The sequence below is a fragment of the Thamnophis sirtalis genome, unplaced genomic scaffold, assembly GCF_051295495.1.
Source record: "Thamnophis sirtalis isolate CommonGarterSnake01/CBP01778 unplaced genomic scaffold, rThaSir2_p1.2 scaffold_6, whole genome shotgun sequence".
Lineage (NCBI taxonomy): Eukaryota > Metazoa > Chordata > Lepidosauria > Squamata > Natricidae > Thamnophis > Thamnophis sirtalis.
The window spans coordinates 59016209-59039068 of NW_028261386.1; the positions used below are offsets into that span (position 1 = coordinate 59016209).

General features: G+C 41.7%; 1 protein-coding gene across 3 annotated transcripts in view; it reads right to left on the minus strand.

The window, feature by feature from the left end:
* Positions 1–6226: 6226 nt before the first annotated feature.
* TMEM63B (transmembrane protein 63B) overlaps positions 6227–22860 on the minus strand; it is a 91440-nt gene continuing 74806 nt past the window's right edge. For 2 of the 3 annotated variants that reach the window (XM_087717943.1, XM_087717941.1), the window contains 12 exons: positions 22635–22768; positions 21740–21877; positions 20048–20201; positions 18682–18788; positions 17600–17686; positions 16014–16079; positions 14950–15112; positions 14714–14819; positions 13734–13901; positions 12196–12311; positions 10544–10627; positions 6227–8924 (listed from right to left, as the gene is read on the minus strand). In XM_087717943.1, the coding sequence (XP_087574069.1) occupies positions 8760–8924; positions 10544–10627; positions 12196–12311; positions 13734–13901; positions 14714–14819; positions 14950–15112; positions 16014–16079; positions 17600–17686; positions 18682–18788; positions 20048–20201; positions 21740–21877; positions 22635–22768 (1488 nt within the window). In that variant the 3' untranslated portion in view covers positions 6227–8759. The remainder of the gene's footprint in view (positions 8925–10543; positions 10628–12195; positions 12312–13733; positions 13902–14713; positions 14820–14949; positions 15113–16013; positions 16080–17599; positions 17687–18681; positions 18789–20047; positions 20202–21739; positions 21878–22634; positions 22769–22860) is intronic. The other variant, XM_087717942.1, reaches the window with a different exon arrangement.

Consider the following 22860-nt stretch of genomic DNA (forward strand, 5'->3'; position numbering starts at 1 on the left):
GGGTATTTAAAGGCGCAGCCACTGTGTCGGGTGGAGAGTTCACGCGGAATGCATCAGCTCTTCTCTGCTGCAAAAATTGGTGTCGGATAGTACGAGACGAGACGTCCCGGCTCCTTTCGTCATACAACCCGTAAATCGTCAGATACCGATTGATCTTGGACCACATTCGTTGTAGGTGATAGAAGGGGTGGTGGGGGCGATGAAACGATGCTGCAAATATAGGGTTGGAGTCAACGTGGCGGAAGGGTTGAGATCGGTAACCCTTCGTACATAGATGAACAATGAACAACGTTTGGATTTTATTCCCCCTATCAAATCCTTACCCACCCACCCCTCAGAGGAGGATGTCTTTGTTTTTTTTAAGTGTGGCAAGCCTGCTTTAGCACTTGCGCTACGACTGGCATACAGGTGTGTTTTCTGCTTCAGAATAGAGAGAATTCATCCTCCTAATCATCAGCAATAGTGGTGGGGGCTGGGTTGTACATTGCCAGCTCTGATTCAGGGCAACTAAGGGTGGAACTGCATCCAGTCCAATATATTCCTTACTGGCAGGTGTACCACTCTCATTCAAAGGAGGACAAATAGACAGCCAACTCCCTTCTAGCCAAATGTTTCATTGTTTGCTTGCACATACATTCATTTTCCTTTGGGTGTGTCTATGGTGTGATATGAATACTGTTCAAAAGTCATTGAGCCATGCAATGCTTAAATACTTTGGGCAGAAGCAATTTTGAAAAGACGGCTATATCTTTTTTAATTACTTTTTTTGATACAATAAAAGTATACCAAACAAAAAGAAGAAAAAGGGGGTTAAATTATGGGAAAAAGAAAAGATACCTTCTGCCTTTCTATCAAATAGCTACCATCTTATATTCCACCCCCTGTCCTCTTTAACTATTTTTAATGTTCAAATCAGAAAATCACTTATTCAATCTTTTCTTCTTTCAACAAAATGCCTATATAAAGTTTCCAGTCTTTCCAGAAAGTATTTGTCATGTTTTCCTTGACCAAGTTCAGTGTCATCATTTCTGAAACTTCATTTTATACTCCAGTCTTCCAGTGTGGGTCAAAGACTCCTATATCAGTTTCCTTTGATATAGGATACTGCTCCAGGTATACAAAGTATATGATCCAATGTGACCCTGGGCACAGTCTCAAGTTTTCTATTCTTTTATACCTATTTTGGCTCTTATTGAAATGGAAATTTTTAGTTATGAACCTTGTTCCTGCTTATTAACCATGTTCATGCTTATTAATATTAACTTATTAAGCAAATGCAACACTTGACTGATTTTCTCTGGACTGAAACTAATCAAAGGATAATAAGCAAACACAAGTATTTTCATGGGAGATAATGAATGCTAGGGCTATGGCTAGATTGGGCATGTCAAAAAGAAACCTAGAAGAATGTAGACGTGGTACATCTACCTCTGATGGACATGTCCATAAAGTCACCAGATTAGCTTGATTTAAAGGAAACTTTACCTTTTATCTTGCTTTTGGGATGACTACACTAGTCTCCTTGCTTTTCCATTGTCCTCCTCAGGAGAATTTGCAAATTATGTGTTATTGCTATGGTATGTACCAAATGTCCATATGTGTATCTTCATTGGGTTGAAAAAAAAAGTAAAGGAAGTCTGTTTTGTCAGATATGGAAAGCTGGTGCCTGCAGATGGTTTGTCTGTGAACTGTCATTTTACATATCCAAGGGTGGTGAGAACAGCTGCTTAGTTACATGATTAGGAAAATAAACCCTGAGGAGTGTAGTCGAATGAGGTTGGACTGGAAACTCTACTGCCCTATTTGTTTAAGCTCACCCAAAGCTTAAGTCCTTAAAATATATTCGGTATATAAATTACAAAACTAGCAAATCAGACATGGCAGTCACTCATTTTTAGATCTATGCTTCAAAATCCTGCTGCTTTTAATGAAGCTAAAACCCCTGGTAGTATCACAAAGCACCACCCATATATATGTGATATGGAGACTATAGTAAAACCATAAAAGTACATGTATTAGTCTTGTTCATGATTTAATTATGGATGGGTTGACAGACTTGGCATGTAACCCTGAGACTTGGCTGGATGAAGGGTGGTGGGTTGCAGATCTGCCCAGCTGGATTTTGTGTCCTGCATTAGTCCTTAAATCTGGATCAACAAACAAATCATTACTGCATGTGAACGCATTCTGCTGTATGATATAACTATATTGTTTCTTAACAGAGTTGGAAGGGACCTTGAAGGTCTTGTAGTCCAACCCTCTGCTCAAGTAGAAAACTCCATTGCTTGAACCATTCAGACAAATGGTTGTCCAATCTCTTCTTTAAAACCTCCAATGTTGGAGTCAAAATACTTTTAACAGCAACAGTGCATATCTAAAAATATGATTTCCTTTGAAAATAAAGTTCACTGACAATACTTGGCTTACATACATTAACCAAAGATAACTCAATGTGTATAAGCAAAGGATTCCAAAACATCACAATTCCATTGTTTCGTGTGAAATTGGAGAAAGGGCTTTGTAGCCACACAATCTGGCATTTAGATCTTTGGACACTAAATAAAGAGAATAATCTTGTGTCAACTGAAAGAAGTTCCGATACCTCATGAATCCTATTACCTGCTTTTGAAAATTTATCCTAATGTATGAAGATGAAGCAATGTTTTTCAATATGATCTACAGAAAATTTAATAAGGATATCTGAAAATCAATTCTATATTTACATTACATGGCTACTATATAAATCTTTTTCTTTTAAGTAGTTTTCCCCATTTTTCTTTTTACTTTTATTTTAGTCACCACCAATGTATGAAGTTATTTTTTCATGGTGTAACAATTACTGTCTCTTTTTTTTACTGCTAGTGTTGTAGCTGTTTGCATCACAGTTTTTGTTTCTTTAAGTGTCCCATGTACATACAGAACATTGGGCTGAGTAACTACTGACTCCAGCTATGTTATATGAATTCCATCGCAGGATATTTGGTGTTGGGTTTTTTTGCTGGGGTGGGGGGAGCGCAGCACAGCATATTTGGTTCATTAAAAGGACAGTGGGATAATATGACATAAGTTGTAATTAACTTATTAGCACTCAATAATTAATCATTAATAACTGTTCAGCTGTTAGGGTGACGGTGGTTCGTGTAGCAGGGTTTGGGAAAGCTATCAATGCTGCTCGAGTGGATTTAAACTCAACAAAAGACAGACTTTGTGCGCATGAGACACGTGTCTCCGCATTTGGCGGTTTCCCGGACGGCCAGCAGCCCCTCGCGAGTCCAAGGAGAAGGCGACGGGGCCATCCATCCAAGCGCAGCCCCGAACGGTAGACTATTCCCGGCGCCTTTAAGAGTCTCCTCTGCGAGGGAGAAACCCCGTGGCCTCCTCGGGAATCTCGGCCCCGCTTTGAGTCAGGCTTCAGCTATGTTGACTGCGGCAGTCCGGCGGGCCACTGCCACACCCAGAGAAACCGGGGAGGGCAACGGGGCGGGCAAATCTATAGAGTCCCGGAGCCAGATTTGTGCCTTTGTTTCTTCTAACAATGCCGGCACTGAGATACTTCAAGTAATAGGTCAGTGCGAAGCGCCTTTCTCTCTGTCACTCTTTCAGAACTTCGTTGCACTCCAAGGGGTGACAGAATCTGAAGTTTCAGGCGAATTCCAGCTTTTCACTTAAAAAGTTTCCTGCCTCGTTAGTATCGCCTTAGAGAGTGATTGAAGAGCGAAACTTCCTTTGAGCCACTCAGCAAGTTCCGATTCGGCCAATAAGGAACAAACGGGCTCCAAATCTCGGCCGTGAGTGTAACAACGCTCATCTACACCAGCTTGTAACTCTCGGGCTCCCTCTGTCGGCACGAACGGCCCTCTAATTACTCACAATTGCAGCATCAACTCGATACTTTGAAAAGGACAGATTTTATGTAGTTCGGATGTAGTCTGAATTCGGACCTTGGAAACACATACCAGAAAAATATCCACTGCAGAACAGCACAAGCATCTGCAAGGGGTGTGCAGGCAAACAAACCTAGGTAATGTCACATCTAAATAAAGGGGTATTGTGTTTGGGCTAAAAAAAAATCCTGATGGCCACTGGATGGCAGCAAAGAGGTGGAGAAAACTTAAATATTGGCATCGTTAATCCTTGAGTTTAGCAGCTCGGATATGATACCTCTAATTCTAGATTGTGTTGCCCTAAGGGTAACCATATGAAGGTAGCAAGCTCATCACCATGAATACAGGGCAACAGCTGTCTCCCTGTTCTCTCTATAGCTGGTATTTAAAATATACCTCTTGTCTCTTGGGCGGAGCACTGAGACACCAACCGATCTTGCTGGCATCACTAAGCTAATTCTGATTGATCTCAAAAAATGCTAAGCAGCATTTGATCAGGTTAATACTTGTGTGAGAGTCTACAAAAAGAAGTCCAAGTCTACTAAAAATTCCATGTTCATGTTTTCACCAGAAATTAATTTTGATTTAGGATCTTTTTCTTACCTTGGTTGAAGAGTCATCAACTAGGAGCTACTGAGGCCTAATGTTCCATGTATTTGTTCTAAAGTCATCTAAATTGGTATCTATCATATTTAACAGATCATTTGTTCAATTCTCCAGAGCATAAGGATTGTGAAAAGAAGTGAGAATGCCTTAAATAAGAGCCAGATATCCCTTGCTCCAACCTTGGTTCTCACTAGGGTCAAAAGATGGATGCAGCTCTCCTTGATGGCCCCTCTGCAAGTCAGAATATGTGGAGAAAAAATATGGGGACTCGGGGACAAAAAGAGGGAGCAATTCTTCACCGTCTGTCTTGTTGCAAAGAATGATTTAAAAAAAACAAACCATTTCTTTGCATCTGAGTTTATATGGGAAAATTGGAATGAGTAGTTGTAAACCTGTTGTTATTTTTGCTCCTTAATCTTGCTTTGTGTTTACCTTAGAATAGGGCTATGTACAATCTCCCACCTCCCCAGTGCAGCTGTCTTTTCATCCAGAGGATCTCTTTTTCAGTGTTTTTGCTTTCAGTAAAGATGAATTCATTTCATTGCCATCTCATTCAGATCCAGTTGGCAGCGAGATTAGGAAGCAACAGACAGCAATGGTAAAGCATCAAAAGAGTGTTGTGTTCATACAGTAGCTGGCAGACATCCAGAGCCTTTTAGCCCATAAAAGACTTGGCTCCCTTATCCGTACTTTCAAGTCAAGAGCCTATTTGGCCTGTGTTGGTTTTGTCCCAAGCTGGGATTTACATAGTTGTCAAGTAATAAGAGATCTACATTAGCTTTCAGTTGAGTAGAAAGGGCAAATGTTTGGGGATATTGACTTTAGCATTTTGGAGAAAGCAGATAGAATCTCGAAGCCATGCTTAGAAAAACATATTCTGTATTTACTTTGTATTAGCAAATAGTTTTTCTTCCATGCCCATCACTCCATTGCAGTATGAAAAGGAGGAATATTTTTTTTTTGCCAAGGATTCCCTCCCCCCCCCCTTTGTATTTTAAATTGCAGAAAAGCTATCTCAGGATGTATTGCCTAGAGAGACAAAATATAAAATGTGCTTTAGTTTGAGTACATTTCATTTAAGAGAATGACAAATTGGCATTCCTTTTTTCTAGGAAATGCACTGCTAGCTGTTTCTTCTCTCTCTCTCTCTCCAACTGTATGAAAATGTTTGCAAAAACATTCGAGAAATGTTTAGTGTAGCACCAGAGAGAGCTTGGTGATGGGAAATCCACCTCATAGTGAGATTCTTCTTTTCAATGTTGAATCAGTGTTATGGTGGCAGTATGGAGGGAAATGCAAATCCCAGTAGTCTGCTAACATAAAAGTGCTTCTCCCTCATTAAAGTAAATTCTGCCAAAGTCACTTTCAAGAGTGAGATGGGCAACATATAAGAAATAATAAACCATTCCCATACATTCTAACCTTATTTGTTTGTTGTCTGCTGCTTTTCAAACAGTGGTCAATCTTGTGTCTTCCCTCCAACCAGTGGTGCAATTCAGCTGGTTCTATCCAGTTCATGCAAACTGGTAGCAGTGTGGCAGGAGGCTCCACCCATCCGCCCGGATGTCATCACTTCCCATTTTTGATGCTCTATGCATGCGCAGAAGGTCCTGCGCATGCACGGAAGTGGCACATGAACTCACCTTTGTGAACCGGTAGTGAAGGTACATTGATTCCACCCCTGCCTCCAACCCACTTTTAGGTAGCATATGTATATATACACACAGACACAAACATCATGGAAATATGATAAGTTCCTCTTTTTTCTCCTTTTTTACACAAATATGTACAGGGTATTTATACACATCTCTACACAAAGTGCCAGTTAGAAAAGAGCTCCCCGCAGCAGAGGGACACCAATGATCTGCACCCAATCCCCACCAGCAGAAGCCAGCCTTGCACTGCAGCTGTATAGACACAGATGTCAGATCTCTCTCTATGTTCCCAGATGGAAGCCGTGGGGTTGATGCAGATACAGCCTTGGTGACTGGGCTTTTAGGAATATGGTGCCAAGGGACCAGGACAGGAAACTCTGGCATGGAACACATACTATTTCTAGACAGCATTGAAGAAACATCCGGGAACAAACGCTTAAAATAAAATCCCATGTGCGACTTCAGCAGCAGAGTGGCTGTTACACCAAAGTGGCCATGACAGCAGGGGAAGAAGGAGAGGGGCTCATGCTCCTCTACCCCTCCCTACCAACATCTAGGAAAGCTCCAGAAAAGAAACCCCACCTGTGGTCCAGCTTCCAAGGGGTGAAAGGGGTTCCTCAAACTTTCATCTCTCTTCCTTTAAGGGAAATGGGAAGTCCAGCTCTTTCTCCGACTCAAAGGGCTTCTCAGTTGGGATTCTTGACCTTAGGTAGCTTACCCAGTTTTGACTCAGCCTAATCCTCCGTACTTGTCCTTGAGAACCCTGATTTACCAAGCAGGCAAGTTTCCATACTCTTGTTCCCCACCTGGCTATCTCACCTCGCTAAAAAGCTTCAAGCCCCTCTGGCTGAAAGACCAAAGCAAGTTAATTTACACCCACTTCCACTGAAACAATGGATAAGGCCTCTGCCTCTAGGTAACGTCGGCAGCATTCTGCAAGTACTGATTCTGGCAGGCAAAGGCCAGAATTGTGCAGAGGACAGAAGGCAAAACATTTAAGACCGCTTAGCAGCAAAGTACGTCCTCCTGTCTAGGCTTCATTCAGGAAAGGGATTCGGCTCAAGAGAGTTGGTTTGCCTTAGCCAAGGTGCCAGGCAGTCCAGAGGTGAAAGGGGAAAACGACAGCTTCTTTGCCTCCCCATAAAGTCCATCTGAAAAAACAGGATCTGCAAATTCTGATCTCTCTATGCCTCCTCTCTATTCTAACTAGATTAATTTAAAGTGCCCTCAGAAAAAAGACCACTTTTGAAGGAAAAGGCCCAGCAGCTGAATTCCCACCTGGGGAAGCAGGTCCAGAGATGGCAACCCTTGAGTTGGAAGGCGGCTCATAGAGTTCCATGCAAGGCTGTGGGATCAGTAGAGCAGCTGAGCTGCCTCTTATGGAATAAACAGGCAACCTCATGCAAGGGTCCGAGGTGCAAATGGATGAGCTGGGAAACCTTACAATCTTGGGGATTCGGTGGAAACCTTTTCTGGTTACAAATTTAGAAAACCAACCCTTCTCCTTCCTCCCCCTTCTGGGAAATTAGGACAAGAGAGCAGGGTTTTAGTCAATTTTGAAGGTAAAACAAATGTGCAAAAGTTGCTGCAGAACCCAAACTACTGTGCCTTCAGAGTGGAAGCGGTGGAAGAGATACTTGGAGGGACGGCTTTTCCTGCTGAGCCCTCTCCAGGCAAATCCCCCGGCCCTTTTCTCACCCTGAAACAGGCACTCCCCCTGCTCCCCGGGGAGCTACAGGGAGTTGTTCATTGATACCTGCTGTTAGACAACATTCTCCAATTGTGGCCTTCATTGGGTTGTGTTCATGGCAGCAGATGGCCTCTTCCATTCAATCCCACTTGCTCTTGATAGCTTATTTACAGCCCGCCTTGGAGAGAACAAGTGACCAAGACCAAGGTTATCGTAGGGTTGCATCTTGGCCATCTGAGATAAGATGCTTGCTGATGCACAAGCAAGTAGGAAATTTATACACAATTAAAAACAGCTCCGCTTGGCTGGAACCACTGGTTCCTGCCAGGTTCAAAGCCACCGATAATCTTAGCTTAGAAATTCAGTACCTTGATTAAAGCTCAGTCCTCATTGGAACCTAATTCATTATTAGTGTCTGAGACTCTAGAGTTCTAGAGAAGGGTAGCAGTCCAGGGCAGGATGGGCTGTCTGCCAGAATAGATCCTTGCCATTAGAATCTTCTGATGTCCTTGCTTCAGTTCCTCTCCTTGAGACCATGAAGTAGCAAAGTCATTCCTTTGACTCCATCTTGGACTTGTAGGGCTTCAGAAAGTGGGAACGGCAGGTAGCTTATCAGAGACTTTCTGCTCCTACTCTCGGTGGGGCGTCAGGAGAAGGAAGAGGAGGAGGAGGGGGAGAGGGAGAAGGAGAAATGATAGGAAAGACAGAGAATGAAAGTCAAATGGTTTCGCCCCACCCTGGAATGAGCAATAATGCAACAGCCAAGTGAATGGGAGGTGTTTATGGTTGGTGCTGAGCATGTGCTGCTCCTCTTCCCCTTGGACTTTCCTTCTATTGCTCATTCACACATACATATACATACAGTGCACAGCAGCCGTGTCAACTCTCAGGACTCCCCTGCCCCCTCGTGCTTTCCCACAATCCCTAATGATGGACTTCATTTTCTATCAGGCTGTCCTCACACGATTGGAAATCTGTGTCATTAATGCCATTGGGGTTGATGAGATCCTCGTCCTGGGACCTCTGTTCTTCGGACTCAGCTGTGTCACCGTCTGGTGGAGAATCCTGTAGCACCTGGGCAATGTATTTCTGTGGAGTGGACAGAAAAGGGGAAGAGGGAAGGACCCGTTAGCTTTCTGCCTGTATGGGAAACCTGGAAGCAAACTATGATGGCTGTGCCATGCAGATGGAAGCTTGAGAGCAATCATGCTGGCATCAAAAAGAACCCCACATAATGTTGTTTTTTTCTTTAGCATGGGAGGGAGGGGGAAGGATTTATGTTATAAATGCTAGATGTTTGCAATTGTGCCTGAGATGTCACACTTGACTTCTCATTAAGGATGACCTCACTAAGATGACCCCAACTCAAGGCTGAGGAATCTGTGGCTCTCCAGGTATGGTTGAACTACAATTCCCAACAACTACACACCCTGTTCCCAAGCATTGCAAAACATAAAGGATGCTGGGAGCTGTAGTTTAATTAACATCCGGAGGGTCACAAATTCTCTTCGGAGACATCCAATAGTAAGAAATAGTTACATGACAACTCCACTGCTTGCTCTTGCCTTGTGGTTTTATATCAAGGCCTTTTGCTTTTGGTCCTTCTTTTAAGCAAATCAATATAAAACCCCACCAAAATAGGAAGTATTTGCAATGCTTCTACTTATTTAGAAAGGAACCTTCATCAAAAGCAGGAACATCTTCACACTTTGATATTGGGGCATCCATTCAAACCTTGCTTCATTTGCAATGGTTTCATCTGCTTCTGCAACATCTCCTACTTCCTTATCAATGAAACTTCATGCCCCTGATTCTCAACAGGCAACAGCAAAGAGAGAGAAGTATCCTGTCCTATGGCAGTAATAGGTCTAACGGAACACTTTTCAAGTCAAAGGATGATGCAAGCTGTTTTTCTTTCGCTTTTAGAACTGGGAAACTGACAAGTACAGAAGCTCTGTATATTTACTAGAGTGCACCCGGGGTTCTGGATCAGCATGGAAGATTTGAAAAGGTTTTACAAAACAAATAATATGAAAAAAATGGATGATGATGGAAATGATCACAGTTACAGTAATCTCCTCTCTGTTTTTCTTATGTTTAGTAAACCACAATCATCTATTTCAAGTTACATGAAATAAAGCTGCTATTTGGAAGATTTTTCTAAGCTTTTGGGAGCCACATTAGAAGACGTATATAATACTCTCCATGGCATGACTGCAACATTCCCACAGTTTTTGTTCTGGAAAATTCAGGCATCTGGGGCACAGGGAAGGAGCAAACCATAAAGCCTCAAATGAATCCATGTTCTCATTCCACTTAAAACCACTTTGCACTGGGGAATGATGGCCTCAGCTCTTTCTGCAGCACTTAGAGCACATGCCAATGTGTTAGAGCCACAAAGCAAAAGAGAAAGGGGGGCACTGACCAGTCTACCTTCACTGTCCAGCTGAGAGACAAAAGCCCGGAAGTGAACAAACAGCACCGGGAAGGGGGCAAAAACTGAGGTTTGCGAGTCCATCATTTCAGACAGGGCTAGTAACAAAGTCTGTTTCCTGCCCATGCTCCTTTGATGCTGCCTGCGTGTAGCCAACCAGGGGGGAGCTTGAAAAGTAATCTGTAAATGCCTCTCCCTCCTCCCCAAAGTCAGACATAAGAGGACACAGAACATCTGGCGAGGCAGAGGGCAAGCGGAGGAGCTGGAGACTCACAGCTGATTTAGGGGCCGGAGGTTGACTGGCAGCAGGCCGCCCATTCTCTCTTCCATCCACAGCATCGGCCTCTGTGTGGTCAATCTGGAAGACAACAGCATGCCATGAAACAACAGCAAACCCAGTTCTCATTTCTCAAGTCTGTAGTCGGAAGATTGGATACATGTGACTGTCTTTAAATGAGTTGTGTGAGTGTGTCCTCAGGGGCCAGGGCTTTATGACTGCACTATGACTTTTTGCTTGTGGCTTGTTTTTCTTAAATTCTATATTCATTGTCCAGAGTGCAAGATGGATGGCTATATAAATTGAAATAATAAATAGAAAATTCTCTTTCTACCACTTCTCCTGCCATCTACTATGGACTATTTAGCATTTGTACTTTCTAGTTTCTTGAAAGAATGTTCAAGAAAGAATGTTCTTTCTGTGCCGACTCACAAAGCTCAAACTGCCCAAGGAGCTGCTGATAACAGTTCTACAGAGGAATTATTGAGTCTGTCATCTGCACCTCTATAACTGCCTGGTTTGGTTTTGCAACCCAACAAGACAGACACAGACTTCAGAGGATAATTAGAATTGCAGAAGAAACAATTACTACCAACCTGCCTTCCATTGAGGACATGTATACTGCACGAGTCAAAAAGAGGGTCATGAAAATATTTACAGACCCCTCGCATCCTGGACATAAATTGTTTCAACTCCTATCCTCAAAACAACGCTACAGAGCACCACACACCAGATCAACTAGACATAAGGACAATTTTTCCCTGAATGCCATTACTTTGCTAAACAAATAATTCCCTCAACACTATCAAACTATTTACCAAGTCTGCATTGCTATTAATCTTCTCATCATTTCTATCACCCCATCCCCTCTCACTTATGACTGTGTGTCTGTAACTTTGTTGCCTGTATCCTTACGAATTTTATTGTTTCCTAGTATGATTTGATTGCTAACTTGAACCTATCACTCATTAAGTGTTGTACCTTATGATTCGTGACAAATGTATCTTTGCTAAGAGCATATGCACCAAAGGCAAATTCCTTGTGTGTCCAATCACACTTGTCCAATACAGAATTCTATTCCTATTCCTATTCTATTCTATTCTATTCTATTCTATTCTGTTCTTGCAGGGCTCCTCCCATAATGAAAGAACCATACATAGGAGGTTCATGTGCCAGTATTATTCTCTACAGGGATTGTTCAATCTTCACATAGATAGCTAACCCATCACTGATTTTTTTCCCCTGCCCTGTAAGAAGCCTCAGAAGTGCACCTTCTAGACCGCACATGAAAAAACTCTTAATTTCCCAATGGAAACTGTAAGTCTTTCTCTTTTTCTAGCAAGTGCAAACCACAGGGACTGGAGGACGTCTAGTATTTTTCCAACTGGGCATAAAGATGGCAAAAACAGAAAACTGCAAGCTTATATTCCACACACACCCCTCTGCTTCAGTGAAAATACAAGAAATGCTTCTCCCCTTTATTTAGAAAATTTATATCTTAAGTAAATAACTCTGGGAAACTAACAAAACAAACCATAAAAACAAATCTGCAATTAAAAAATTAATAAAAACTGCACATAGACGTTGAGGCACTCCACACATCTTCCTTGATCCCAAATTCCTCCCCCGAATATACTTTAGAGTGTTACCTTATAATTGTGAGCACTGAGGTATTTGAAGTGTCCAAAGCAGACGTGACAAAGGCAGATCACAATGGTGATGACAAGAACCACGAAAGTAAACATGGACGTGAGAGCCAAGAATCCTATGGAAACCAGATAACAACAGTCAAACTACCCAACAGGAATCTGATTGATCCTGCTACTTCAACCCTCTCTCGCAGCAGGTATGGCCGAAAGGTTAGGGGAATCTGCTATTCCCTGCTACAGAAAGTACATTTCATTTCAGATAGGCATTCCTGTTTCTCTTGATCATAGACTCCTACTGCTCAAAAAGCAATAGAATCTCTCCCCCTTCCCCCAAATTGTCTTTTGTGATCCACAAAGTCTAATAGCAACTCTATAGCAAACCTCCAGAGGACTCCATTACCAGTGCAGGAACTATGGGGTTGTCACAAAAAAGAGGGGGGGTCAACTTATTTTCCAAAGCACCAGAAGGCAAATCAGGAAACAATGGGTGGAAATTCATCAAGCAGAGAGACAACCTAGAACTATGGAGAAATTTCCTAACAGTGAGAACAATCAACCAGTGGGAATGGCTTGCCTTCAAATGTTGGGATTTCCCCTTCATTGGAGGCTTTCAAGAAGAGACTGGACATTGTCTGAAATGATATAGACTCTCCTGCTTATACAGGGAGTTGGACTGGATGGCCTCCAAGGTCCCTTCCAGTTCTGTTATTCTATGTTCTATGTTGGCCTTTAATATTATCAGAAGTGATATTGTATGGGCAAAAAGCAATCCTAAATAAATGCTTTATTTAATCTCCTAAAGCTCAATATAAATGGGGGGAAAATGGTGGCAGCGTTTCAAAAGAAACGGGTGAAGGGATATCAGCAGCTGAATCTTCTGTGTTTGCTTTTTTTGCTTTTATTTTACAAAAGTTCAAACGCTACATTCTATGACAGAGGAGGAGCTCCAGGACATGGCTGAAGATACTGAGCAACATCTGGGTCTAATAACATCTGAAGGTAACCTGGGACACAGACATAGAAGATAAAAATAATTGCTTCTCAAATGGTAAATATGGTATCTTATGGATCTCTAACTGTCTGGGGAAGATTTCCCCTAACTCAATTGCCATTTTGGCTTGATGGATGATAAACCAACTGGGCCTATGATTTGCACTAACATGCTGCAATGATGTTTGAATTCAGATTCTTCCTCCTCTCATCCTTGTTTCTTTGTATGTCCTAATTCCCAAATGTACAACTGCCTTTCTCAGCCCAGTCATTTCTGACCTTCTGAAGAATACCTGTGTTGCAACTTGTAGTCCAAGCTGACTGTTGCAAGTTGACCGAATGCATTTAGAAAGCACCAGGTGAGAAGACACTGGAATAATGGAATCAATTTACTTCTTCAATTGCTCTTTGTGAAGATCAGAAGGTGGCTCTATTTACACTGCTAATATAACTGTTCACCATGTTGCTTGTACTATATAGGTTAGAAACGATGGTGGACAAAAAAAACCTAACCCCCACAAAATCTAGTCCCTGTAAATTTGTCTCACCTGTGCGCACAGTAGAGAAGAAAAGGAGCCAAAAGAGGCATAGAATGGGTGCTGCCACCACCTGATTCACAGCTCCTGAATGAATCTTCTTATCCAGTTTGGCTGGCAGGTAAGCGTAATAGAGGTTGTATCTGTCTACCAAGTGCTTCAGTAACATGTACATCAGTCCTAAGAGAGGAGAGAAAATAATGTATTAACTGAATTCTTAATAAGTAAGAGTTGGAGAACATCCCTTTCTTTAGAAGATACATCAACCAGAAGAAATCAATGCATTTTCTTTATTTTAGTTACACTCTAATTAAAAGCAACTTGAAACAGACTACAATTGCATAAATACAACAATTAGATTAAAAACATGCAACTCCCCTCCCCGATCACACACAGTTATGATGCCAATCCTCAGGTTGACATTTTACAACTCCATCCCCAGAGGCCCTCCTGAACTCCCAGATCATAACAGTCTTGCAGTCCCAAAGTTGCTTTTTCAAGAGGCAACTGGACTTTCTGGGGTTTTTTTTGAAGACATTTCGCTTCTTATCCAAGAAGCTCATTCAAGAGCTGAAGAAGCAGCAAACTGTCTTCAAAGAAAAACCAGAAAGTCCAGTTGCCTCTTGAAAAAGCAACTTTGGGACAGCCATGACCTGGATGACTGAGAATCTCCATAGACAAATAGTCTTGCAGGTCACAAGAATGGATGGGGTTATTCACCCTGTTTTCTTGGTACCCTCTGCTTGGTGCTCCAGGTAAGGGGGTTACCATTAAGAAGCCTCATCTCTGGGATACTGAATCAAGTCCCACAGCCTCTCTCTACTGGTTCTTACTGGATGCACAAAGTCTACTCAGAAAAGGCAGTTGAGGAGATAACCCAGATACAAAGTCTCATTAATGATCCATGATGAAAACGAATGTTGCTATTCATGCACCTACCTATCAATATGCTACTAGCTACAAGAAAGCCAAGAAGATGTAATAATACCTACCAAAGGGAACAATGATAGGGCATGTGATGCTGTAAGTCATAACCACAGTGAAGACACACATCATCCAGGCATAAGCAGCACCAAACTGGAATTCATAAGCTTGATGCTAAAAAAAGAAAACAGAATTCCTATCAGCACATGAAAAAAATCAGTGAAGGTTGTTTTTGGTGATAGCCACTTACCTCAACCTTTGGATACATAACAGGCATTGCTCGTCCCTTGCCTGACTGACTTACCCTTTTGACATTCCTGCGTTCAGCAGCTGAGCGGGCAAGACAAAGTCGAATCATGTACATAAGTAAGCCAGGGATCCGTAGCAAATCCATGGCGTTTCCGATGAATGCAGAAGCTATGACATAGTTCACAAAAAAGGCCCCATTGTCGGGTAAGAAAACGCATCTGGAAAAACAGGGAGGCAAAAGCAACAGCCATCTGAGCACATCTGGGATATGAGGATGCCCAAAGAGGATGTTGGTTAGAAAACTTGAATGCAGAGGTGAATATACTGTCATATGAGGTGTCAGCCCTTAGCTGACCTCGGCTGACTTGGAAAAAGCTAAATTACATCACAGAGGACAGCAAGAAATGTATGAGTGCAGATCAGCCTGGGAAACTGGGGAAAAATCATCCTCAATAACAAAGGGAATAACCAAACCACTCATGGAAACGTCTTGGCAAATTTAAAACCTTGCTATGTTATTTTGTAGCTGTCCATTATCTAATTCACTACTACAATGCTATTACATCTGAAGCTCCTGTAATTATGTATGTTGCCATGTGTTGAATACAGTAATTTTGTTTTGTTCTTTAACGTTTTTTGGGAACACCTCTCTTTATTGAGCTTTATACTCAGAATTCACCCTCCAACAATTTAAGGAAAAATAGCTACTGGGAGGATGAAAAAAGTAAGCATTGCGTGAGATAGTTTAAAAAAGAGGGAAAGTGGGGATTATAATCAGATATTGGGGAGACTTGGAAGTCCTGATATGTTCCACCTAGGATGAAGTTGATTAGATATTACTTCCATGGTGGTCAATCTTAATTAAAAAAAAGCTACATAAGATGCACTCTGTAAAAATAGAGAAGTTATTCCCTCCAGAGGAAGGAGCTGAGGAAATCATATAACATCTCATAAAAGGAATGTAAGGTATTCCATAAAAATGGTTTCTCCTTGACTGAATGCTTAAGGTAGATTGGCTATCCTGGAAGATGCTACTTGAGGAAAGCAGGATGTGAAAAGAACAAATACTATAACTCCTATTATTAGTGTAGTGTATTCTTAAAACATTTTAAGACTTACTCAAATCTTACGGCAGCTTCAGCCAGGAACTTTTTATCAAAGAGCCAGCGGAAAAACACATCCAGACTAGGAAAAGAAATATAGAAAGAAAAATGTATTTATCAAGTGTCAGTACCACTATATGGATCAAACCAGAAAATTAACTCCACAGGTAGGCTAAATTATTATTACTATTATTATTAAAATAGGCTATAATGAAATTTTGCAAGTCTGATTATGCTGTGCCTCTCCCACTTTCTTATAGTTCAGTGAATTAGGAAAATTCTAAGAAAACTAATCAATGCTCTCTCACTTTGAAGGAGGACTATCTTGTTTGGAGCTAAAAACCCACCTAATTGCTGTATTTCTTCCTTAACTCTGTTATGCTTCAAGTTGTTAGCTTCTACCCTAGTATAAAAACAGGCTCGTCAAAATTACACCCCCATTTAATAGGTGCCACTGTGAGAGTGCAGGAAATCCTTTTATGAAAATTATCCGATATTTTGACTGCTTTTCATTTAGCAGCCTGACTTTCCCGATAATCCAAAATATTGTCAACTTTTGGAAAAAGTAGTTCCTCCTGATGTTTAAATTGATTTGGGTCAATTAGTTTTGCTTTTTTCTATAGCACCTATTTAGAAAACAGATTTGGGATATTCTAGAAAAGTTATTCAAAATAATGTTTCCTCTGAGTACTAATGAGAACACCAATACAGAAATTCATATTGGGGGGTGGGGTTGTTGGTAAGTTATACAGCCTCAGATGATTTGAAAGCACTTTTGAAACTTCACATTTGGAACTGGAAGTTAGCCTATAAAGAATTGGAATGAATTCATCACAGGCAGCACAGGAAACTTTAATCACAGGAGAGGAATTATCTCTAGAAGCGGAAAGATATTGATCATATTTGTAATAGAATGAGAGGAAGACATTGAGAAATGGGACAAAAAATGATGCCTAGGGAACAATCACATAATAAAGCTACAACTCTCAGCTATATAACAGGCAGTGAAAGAGACTTAGAAGGCATCTTCCAAAACTTCTCGGGTTTGAGTAAAGCTTGAGATTCATACTTTCAGATTAGCAAGATTTTCTTAATATAGCCATACAATAAAGTAACAGTAGCATCTGTTTCTTTTCTTTTTTTTTTGTCTATCTGGGAAGGTTGATTTGAAACAAAGTCATGAACCAGTGACCACTGCCACACATTGTGGAAATGTATTGCTAAATAGAACATTATAAAGTATCTTCAGCTACTTTTTTTTAGCAATAGCACTTAGACTTACATACACTTCACAGAGGTTTTACAGCCTTCTCTATGCGGTTTACAGAGTTAGCATATTCCCCCAACCATCTGGGTCCTCAATTTACCGACTGAGGAAGGATGGAAGGCTGAGTCAACCTTCAGCTGGTGAGGATTGAACTGCTGGCAATCAGCAGAATTGGCCTGCAATACTGCATTCTAACCACTGCACCACCACACTTTTTCCCCCAGTTCTACCTCTTCAGATCAATATGGGATATTTGATTTAAAAAAAATGTTTGGACAATAGCAATAGAAGTAAAGTTGAGTATATTGCTTGCTATTCAATACCCTAGTATTTACCTGCTCAGGCCCAGTGATGGCAGCAACAAGACCATGAAGATGAGGAAAGTGTAACACTTGTGCATGGTTGTCCTGTTCTCTCCAGACCTAGTGGCACAAAGATTATTAGTAGATTTATAGTGCATATGGTTACTTCCACATGATGGTGAAATGCAAGATTTACTCATGTACTATTATTTGTTCTATATAATTGTGCAATGCACAATACAAATAAAGAGTAAAACACTAAAACAGTGGCACATAATAAATATACATTAGAATGATGCTAAGCAACAGAGAAAGATTCTTAAAAAGCAAATCCTAAAGAAAATATATTTCTGGAAGACTAATAATATTGATATAGAGCTGAATCAAACATCTTATTATCAACATATTTAAGGTAAAGATTCCCCTCGCATATACGTACTAGTCGTTCCTGACTCTAGGGGGCAGTGCTTATTTCCATTTCAAAGCCAAAGAGCCAGCGCTTTCCGAAGACATCCCCATGGTCATATGGCCGGCATGACTAAATGCTGAAGGCGCACGGAACGCTGTTACCTTCCCACCAAATATGGTTCCTATTTTTCTATTTGCATTTTTACATGCTTTTGAACTGCTACATTGGCAGAAGCTGGGACAAGTAACAGGAGCTCACTCCATTACGTGGTGCAAGGGATTTGAACCATCAAACTGATGATCTTTCTGATTGACAAGCTCAGCGTCTTAGCCACTGAGCCACCATCAACATATTTACTTCATATCTAAAAATCTCCATTTTGAATTTGCAGTTATAGATTGAACACAGCATTGCAACAAACCATGTTTCAACCTATAGATCAATTGTATTTTTTTCTTTTTTCAAAATACGCCCAGAAGGAATCCTTATTACAAGATTGCCTTGTTATTTATTCCAATAGTAAAACTGAAGAAAAGTTGACAGCTTCTCTTAAATGTATTTTCAGAGGTTATACACAACGTATAAGTCCACAAAAATAATTTTAAATTTAAAAGTAATTCAGAGTATGATGTTGTGGTTTAGACATAAAAAAATAATAAGCAAGAGTTAAATTCTGAATAACTTCAAATTTTATTTTCCATCTTACCTAGTCCAATGGGCTTCAAAGAATGCTGAATAATACACAATTGTAGGAAGCAAAGCAGAGAAGCACCACAGTAACAGAGTAGGGAAGAATTGGGTGATGATAGGGTTCTGGTAAGAAAGATAAAACAATAATTCACCTGTTCTAAGAAACTTGTAGAAGAACATGGAACAGTACATTTCTAGATGGAGTTTCTCCGCAGAGCGATTCCACAGTCCCAGTTTAAAAGGACAAATCAGAAGATACAAAATAGTTTTGTAAGTCTTAGCTCCCCCTATCACAATACACAAGCAGAAATCCTGAGCCATAAAATATCTAAGAACCCCAACTTTGGGTGACAAATTTATTCCACATATGAATATGAAGAGATTTCTGTATGCACATCAAAACCTTATTCTATTTCTTACACACAAGATTTTCAAATTTGCTGATGGGATATAGTATCTTCCACCTGCCTTCCAAAATCAGATGCAAGGACGTAGAACTGGTTCCAACAGCACCTATTCTCCCAAATTACAATGGGAGGATAGAGTGCATTTATCTGTACAAATCTAGTATGGATCAGAACAGTTCCTATATTTGTCTATTGGAAAAATAGGAGGGCATCTCCTATTTTAGGACCCTACTCTACTCATGAACTATGCTTACTTATATAAATTACTCTTCAGAATTATAGAGCCAAACAGATGAAGATCTAAATTCAGACACATTATTTTTTCTCTCCAGAAAAAGGAGAAAATCAATGTATCAGTTCTGCAATCGAGTAAAATGTGTGGCTCTTTTACAGTTTTGGGATTTTAATGGCCATCAATGCAAAGCAGATTCAATCTAGAGGACCTGGCAGAATTCCCAAGCCTACTTTAAATTATTTAAACTCCAGCAAATGAATGACAACATTCCCCACTGAAATGCTCTTAATGCAGCACATTAGTGCTTATATATGTACATCGATGCTGGAAGGCTAAAGGATGCATGATAATATAGTTCCATATATATATTGCTAAACAAGCTTGAGCCTATTTCTCATTGATATTTGAAAATAAAAAACAAACTGAGTTGAGCAACAACTTAAAAGTCACTAGTAGAATTATATTTATGACCCATTAGCTAACTCTCACATAGCAGCCAAAAACAACTCCTGCAGTCCTTTAACTCTGATTAGCTGATTAGTGTGTGTGTGTGTGTGTGTGTGTCTGACAGAGAGAGAGAGAGAGAGAGAGGGAGAGAGAGAGAGGGAGAGAGAGAGAGGGAGGGAGCGAGAGAGAGAGAGAGGGAGAGAGAGAGAGAGAACTATGCTGTTTTTGCCCTAAATGTAGCAGGACAAGGGAAGGTCTTCACTGTATGCCTCCTCATATGGTCAAGATCTTACATTCAGGTATTCAACAGGCTTAGTGACATTGAACTTGTCCATTGTGGAGATGATAATGGCAGGCGTGGTGAGAAAGAACAGCAAGATGAAGAGCACCACATTGATGATCAGGCAGCGGAACCACCAGAAGAAGCCACGTATTGAGAGATGCTCCCTGGAGGAGAGACAACACGAAGAACCTCTTGTAAGTGTGAAAGAATCCAGTGCCAATTATGGGAGGTGGGACTGCATTTTAGGATGATATCCTGGCCACTCTCTTTATTGCTGAATCCCACGTTAAAAGGCTAGCCAAGTGTTGGCAAACCTTTTCGGCATCAAGTGCCAAAACGGGAGCACATGTGTGCACAGGGGAGCACCAGAAACTGGAAGAGCAGCTCCCTGGCGCGAGCATGAATGTCAGGGAGCTGCTCTTCTGGTTTCTGACGTTCACGCACGCACGAAAACCATGCACACTGGAACCCAGAAGAGCAACGGGCTATGACTGGCGTGCCAGGAAAGATGGCTCTGTGTGCCACTTCTAGTACGCGTGCCATAGGTTTGCCATCCCGGGGCTAGCCTCGTCACTGGCATATTACCAATGGCTTGAGCCCTTTCTAAAGTTCCTGGAAAAGGATCCTTCTTATTGGCACTCTCAACATATCTACCGTGTTTCCCCGAAAATACAACAGGGTCTTATTTTCTTTTTAATTACAAAATATGGCCTTGGGCTTATTATAGGGGAGGGCTTATTGTTTTAGGATTGCCGGGCAGCTGCTCCCTTGTGAACTGGCTCCCGAAGAGCAGGCACAGCCTCAGGGGCAAAGCAGCCATGAGGTGACCAAGCCCACGAGCCACCGCCTGGCAAACCCCCTCTCCAGCTGGGCAGAGCGCCATTCACTGACCTAGGGGGTATCCCTAAGACGCCAAGCCACATGGTGCTCTGCCCGCTCCCCAGCTCCTGCGGCTTTGCATATTAGGGATACCCCTTAGGTCAGTGCATGGAGCTCTGCTGGGCTGGAAAAGGGGGTTGCGCGACCACCTGTTCCTCCCCCAGCAGGCATGCAACCTAGCCTCAATATGTCCGGGCCAAGCTCTCCCTGCAGCAGCCGCCGCCGCACTCCGAGCATAACATCTTCTCCGGTTCGAAACTCCCAAACATGGCTGCTGAGTGTTCCAACAGCAGCTGCTCTAGGAGTGCGCTCTATGGTTGTGGGTGGGCTGCTGGAAGACTCTCTGTCTGGAAGACTCTCTTACAGAATCTTCCAGCAGCCAGCCCATAACCATAGAGCGCACTCCTAGAGAGGCCGCTGCTGGAAGACTCGGCAGCTGAATTTGGAACCGGAGAAAACGTTATGCTCGGAGCGCGGCGGTGGCTGCTGCAGGGAGAACTGGACAACTCCCCCCTCCGGCCAGGCAGAACGCCACTCCTCAACCTAGCGGTAATCCGAAGGCAGCAAGCAATGTGAGTGCCTTTCTCACCCCCGGCTCCTGTGGCTTGGCGCCTTCAGGATACCACTATGTCGGTGAGCGGTGCTCTGCCTGGCTGGAGGCAGGGGAGATTGTCCAGGGGGTTTATTTTTGGGGGTGGGCTTATATTTTTGCCCATGCAAAAAATGTGGCAAGGCTTTAGTTTCAGGACAGGTTGTATTTTCGGGGAAACACGGTATAAGAAGCACAAAGACTTGTTGAGTCCCCCTTTTTAGGCCAACTTACCAGTAGATGTTTTGAGGGTCAGGTGCATAGGAGACAGCCCAGTTTGAAACGTGGAGAGACTCACTGCATGAAGACGACTTGGGCTCCCCACGACACTTGCAGCCCTGGCACTTGCAAGCATTGAAGTCTTTAAGGATTCTGTAAGTAAGTGAAGAGGGAATAGATAAGGAAGTGATCAAAGGCCTTTATTCATTTTTGCGATGTGACAATAGCTATCAATCCATTTAAAATATTTTGTTAGGAATTAGAACAGAAAGAAAAAAGAACATGACTTAGGAGAGAACTTTAGAAAATCATAAAGTCTGGAGTATTGTGTAAAAAAAAAATTCCTTTCTTTTTCTTCCTCCCATTCAGATTTAATCAATGAAATAAACTGGAAAATTTTTTAAAGACCACTGTAAACTGGATTGCAGAATTTGGAGTGGTCCCGAAATTGCAATTATGTCCAATTGTGATTGGACTAATTAATGCACATATCTATTATAGAACGATGTAGCACTGATGCTTTTAAGGGGGAATTAGATATTTCTACTGAAGATGGGTTTTCCACTGAGTGTTAAGTTCTCTGATGCTTCTTTCAGATGAAGCAGTGCTTGGGGTTTTCCATTTTTATTTATTTATTTAGTATATTTATATAGCTCACACAGATGTGACTCCGGGTGAGGTATAAACATAGCTACATAACAATCTGAAAACAATCAAATATAAATAAATGTATAAAAACCCAAGATTGTGGACTTGCCACTTATCCTCACCCTTGACCATCTCTTTCTTTATTGGTGAGTATCTCAGGGACTAATATATTGGGGATCTTAGCTTGTCTAGTTTGACGTTTTCCCACCTTCTTCTTTTCTGCAAGTGAAAAGTTTCTCCAGCCTGACCTCCATGCACTTACATAGCTGTTATGGCCTCATTATGGAAAGTCACAAAGGCCATGCCCAGCGGCTTCTCATTGACTTTTTCCTTTTCCTTCTTGTAGTCTTCTTTCAGCTTCTCCTCCAGTCTGGTGTAGTACTCAATGGCTTCCACCTGCATAAATATCCACAAAGCAAGAGCCTGAGTCCCAAAGCGGGTATTCTACATCATTAGCCCAACACATAACAATATCACCATTTCCTCAG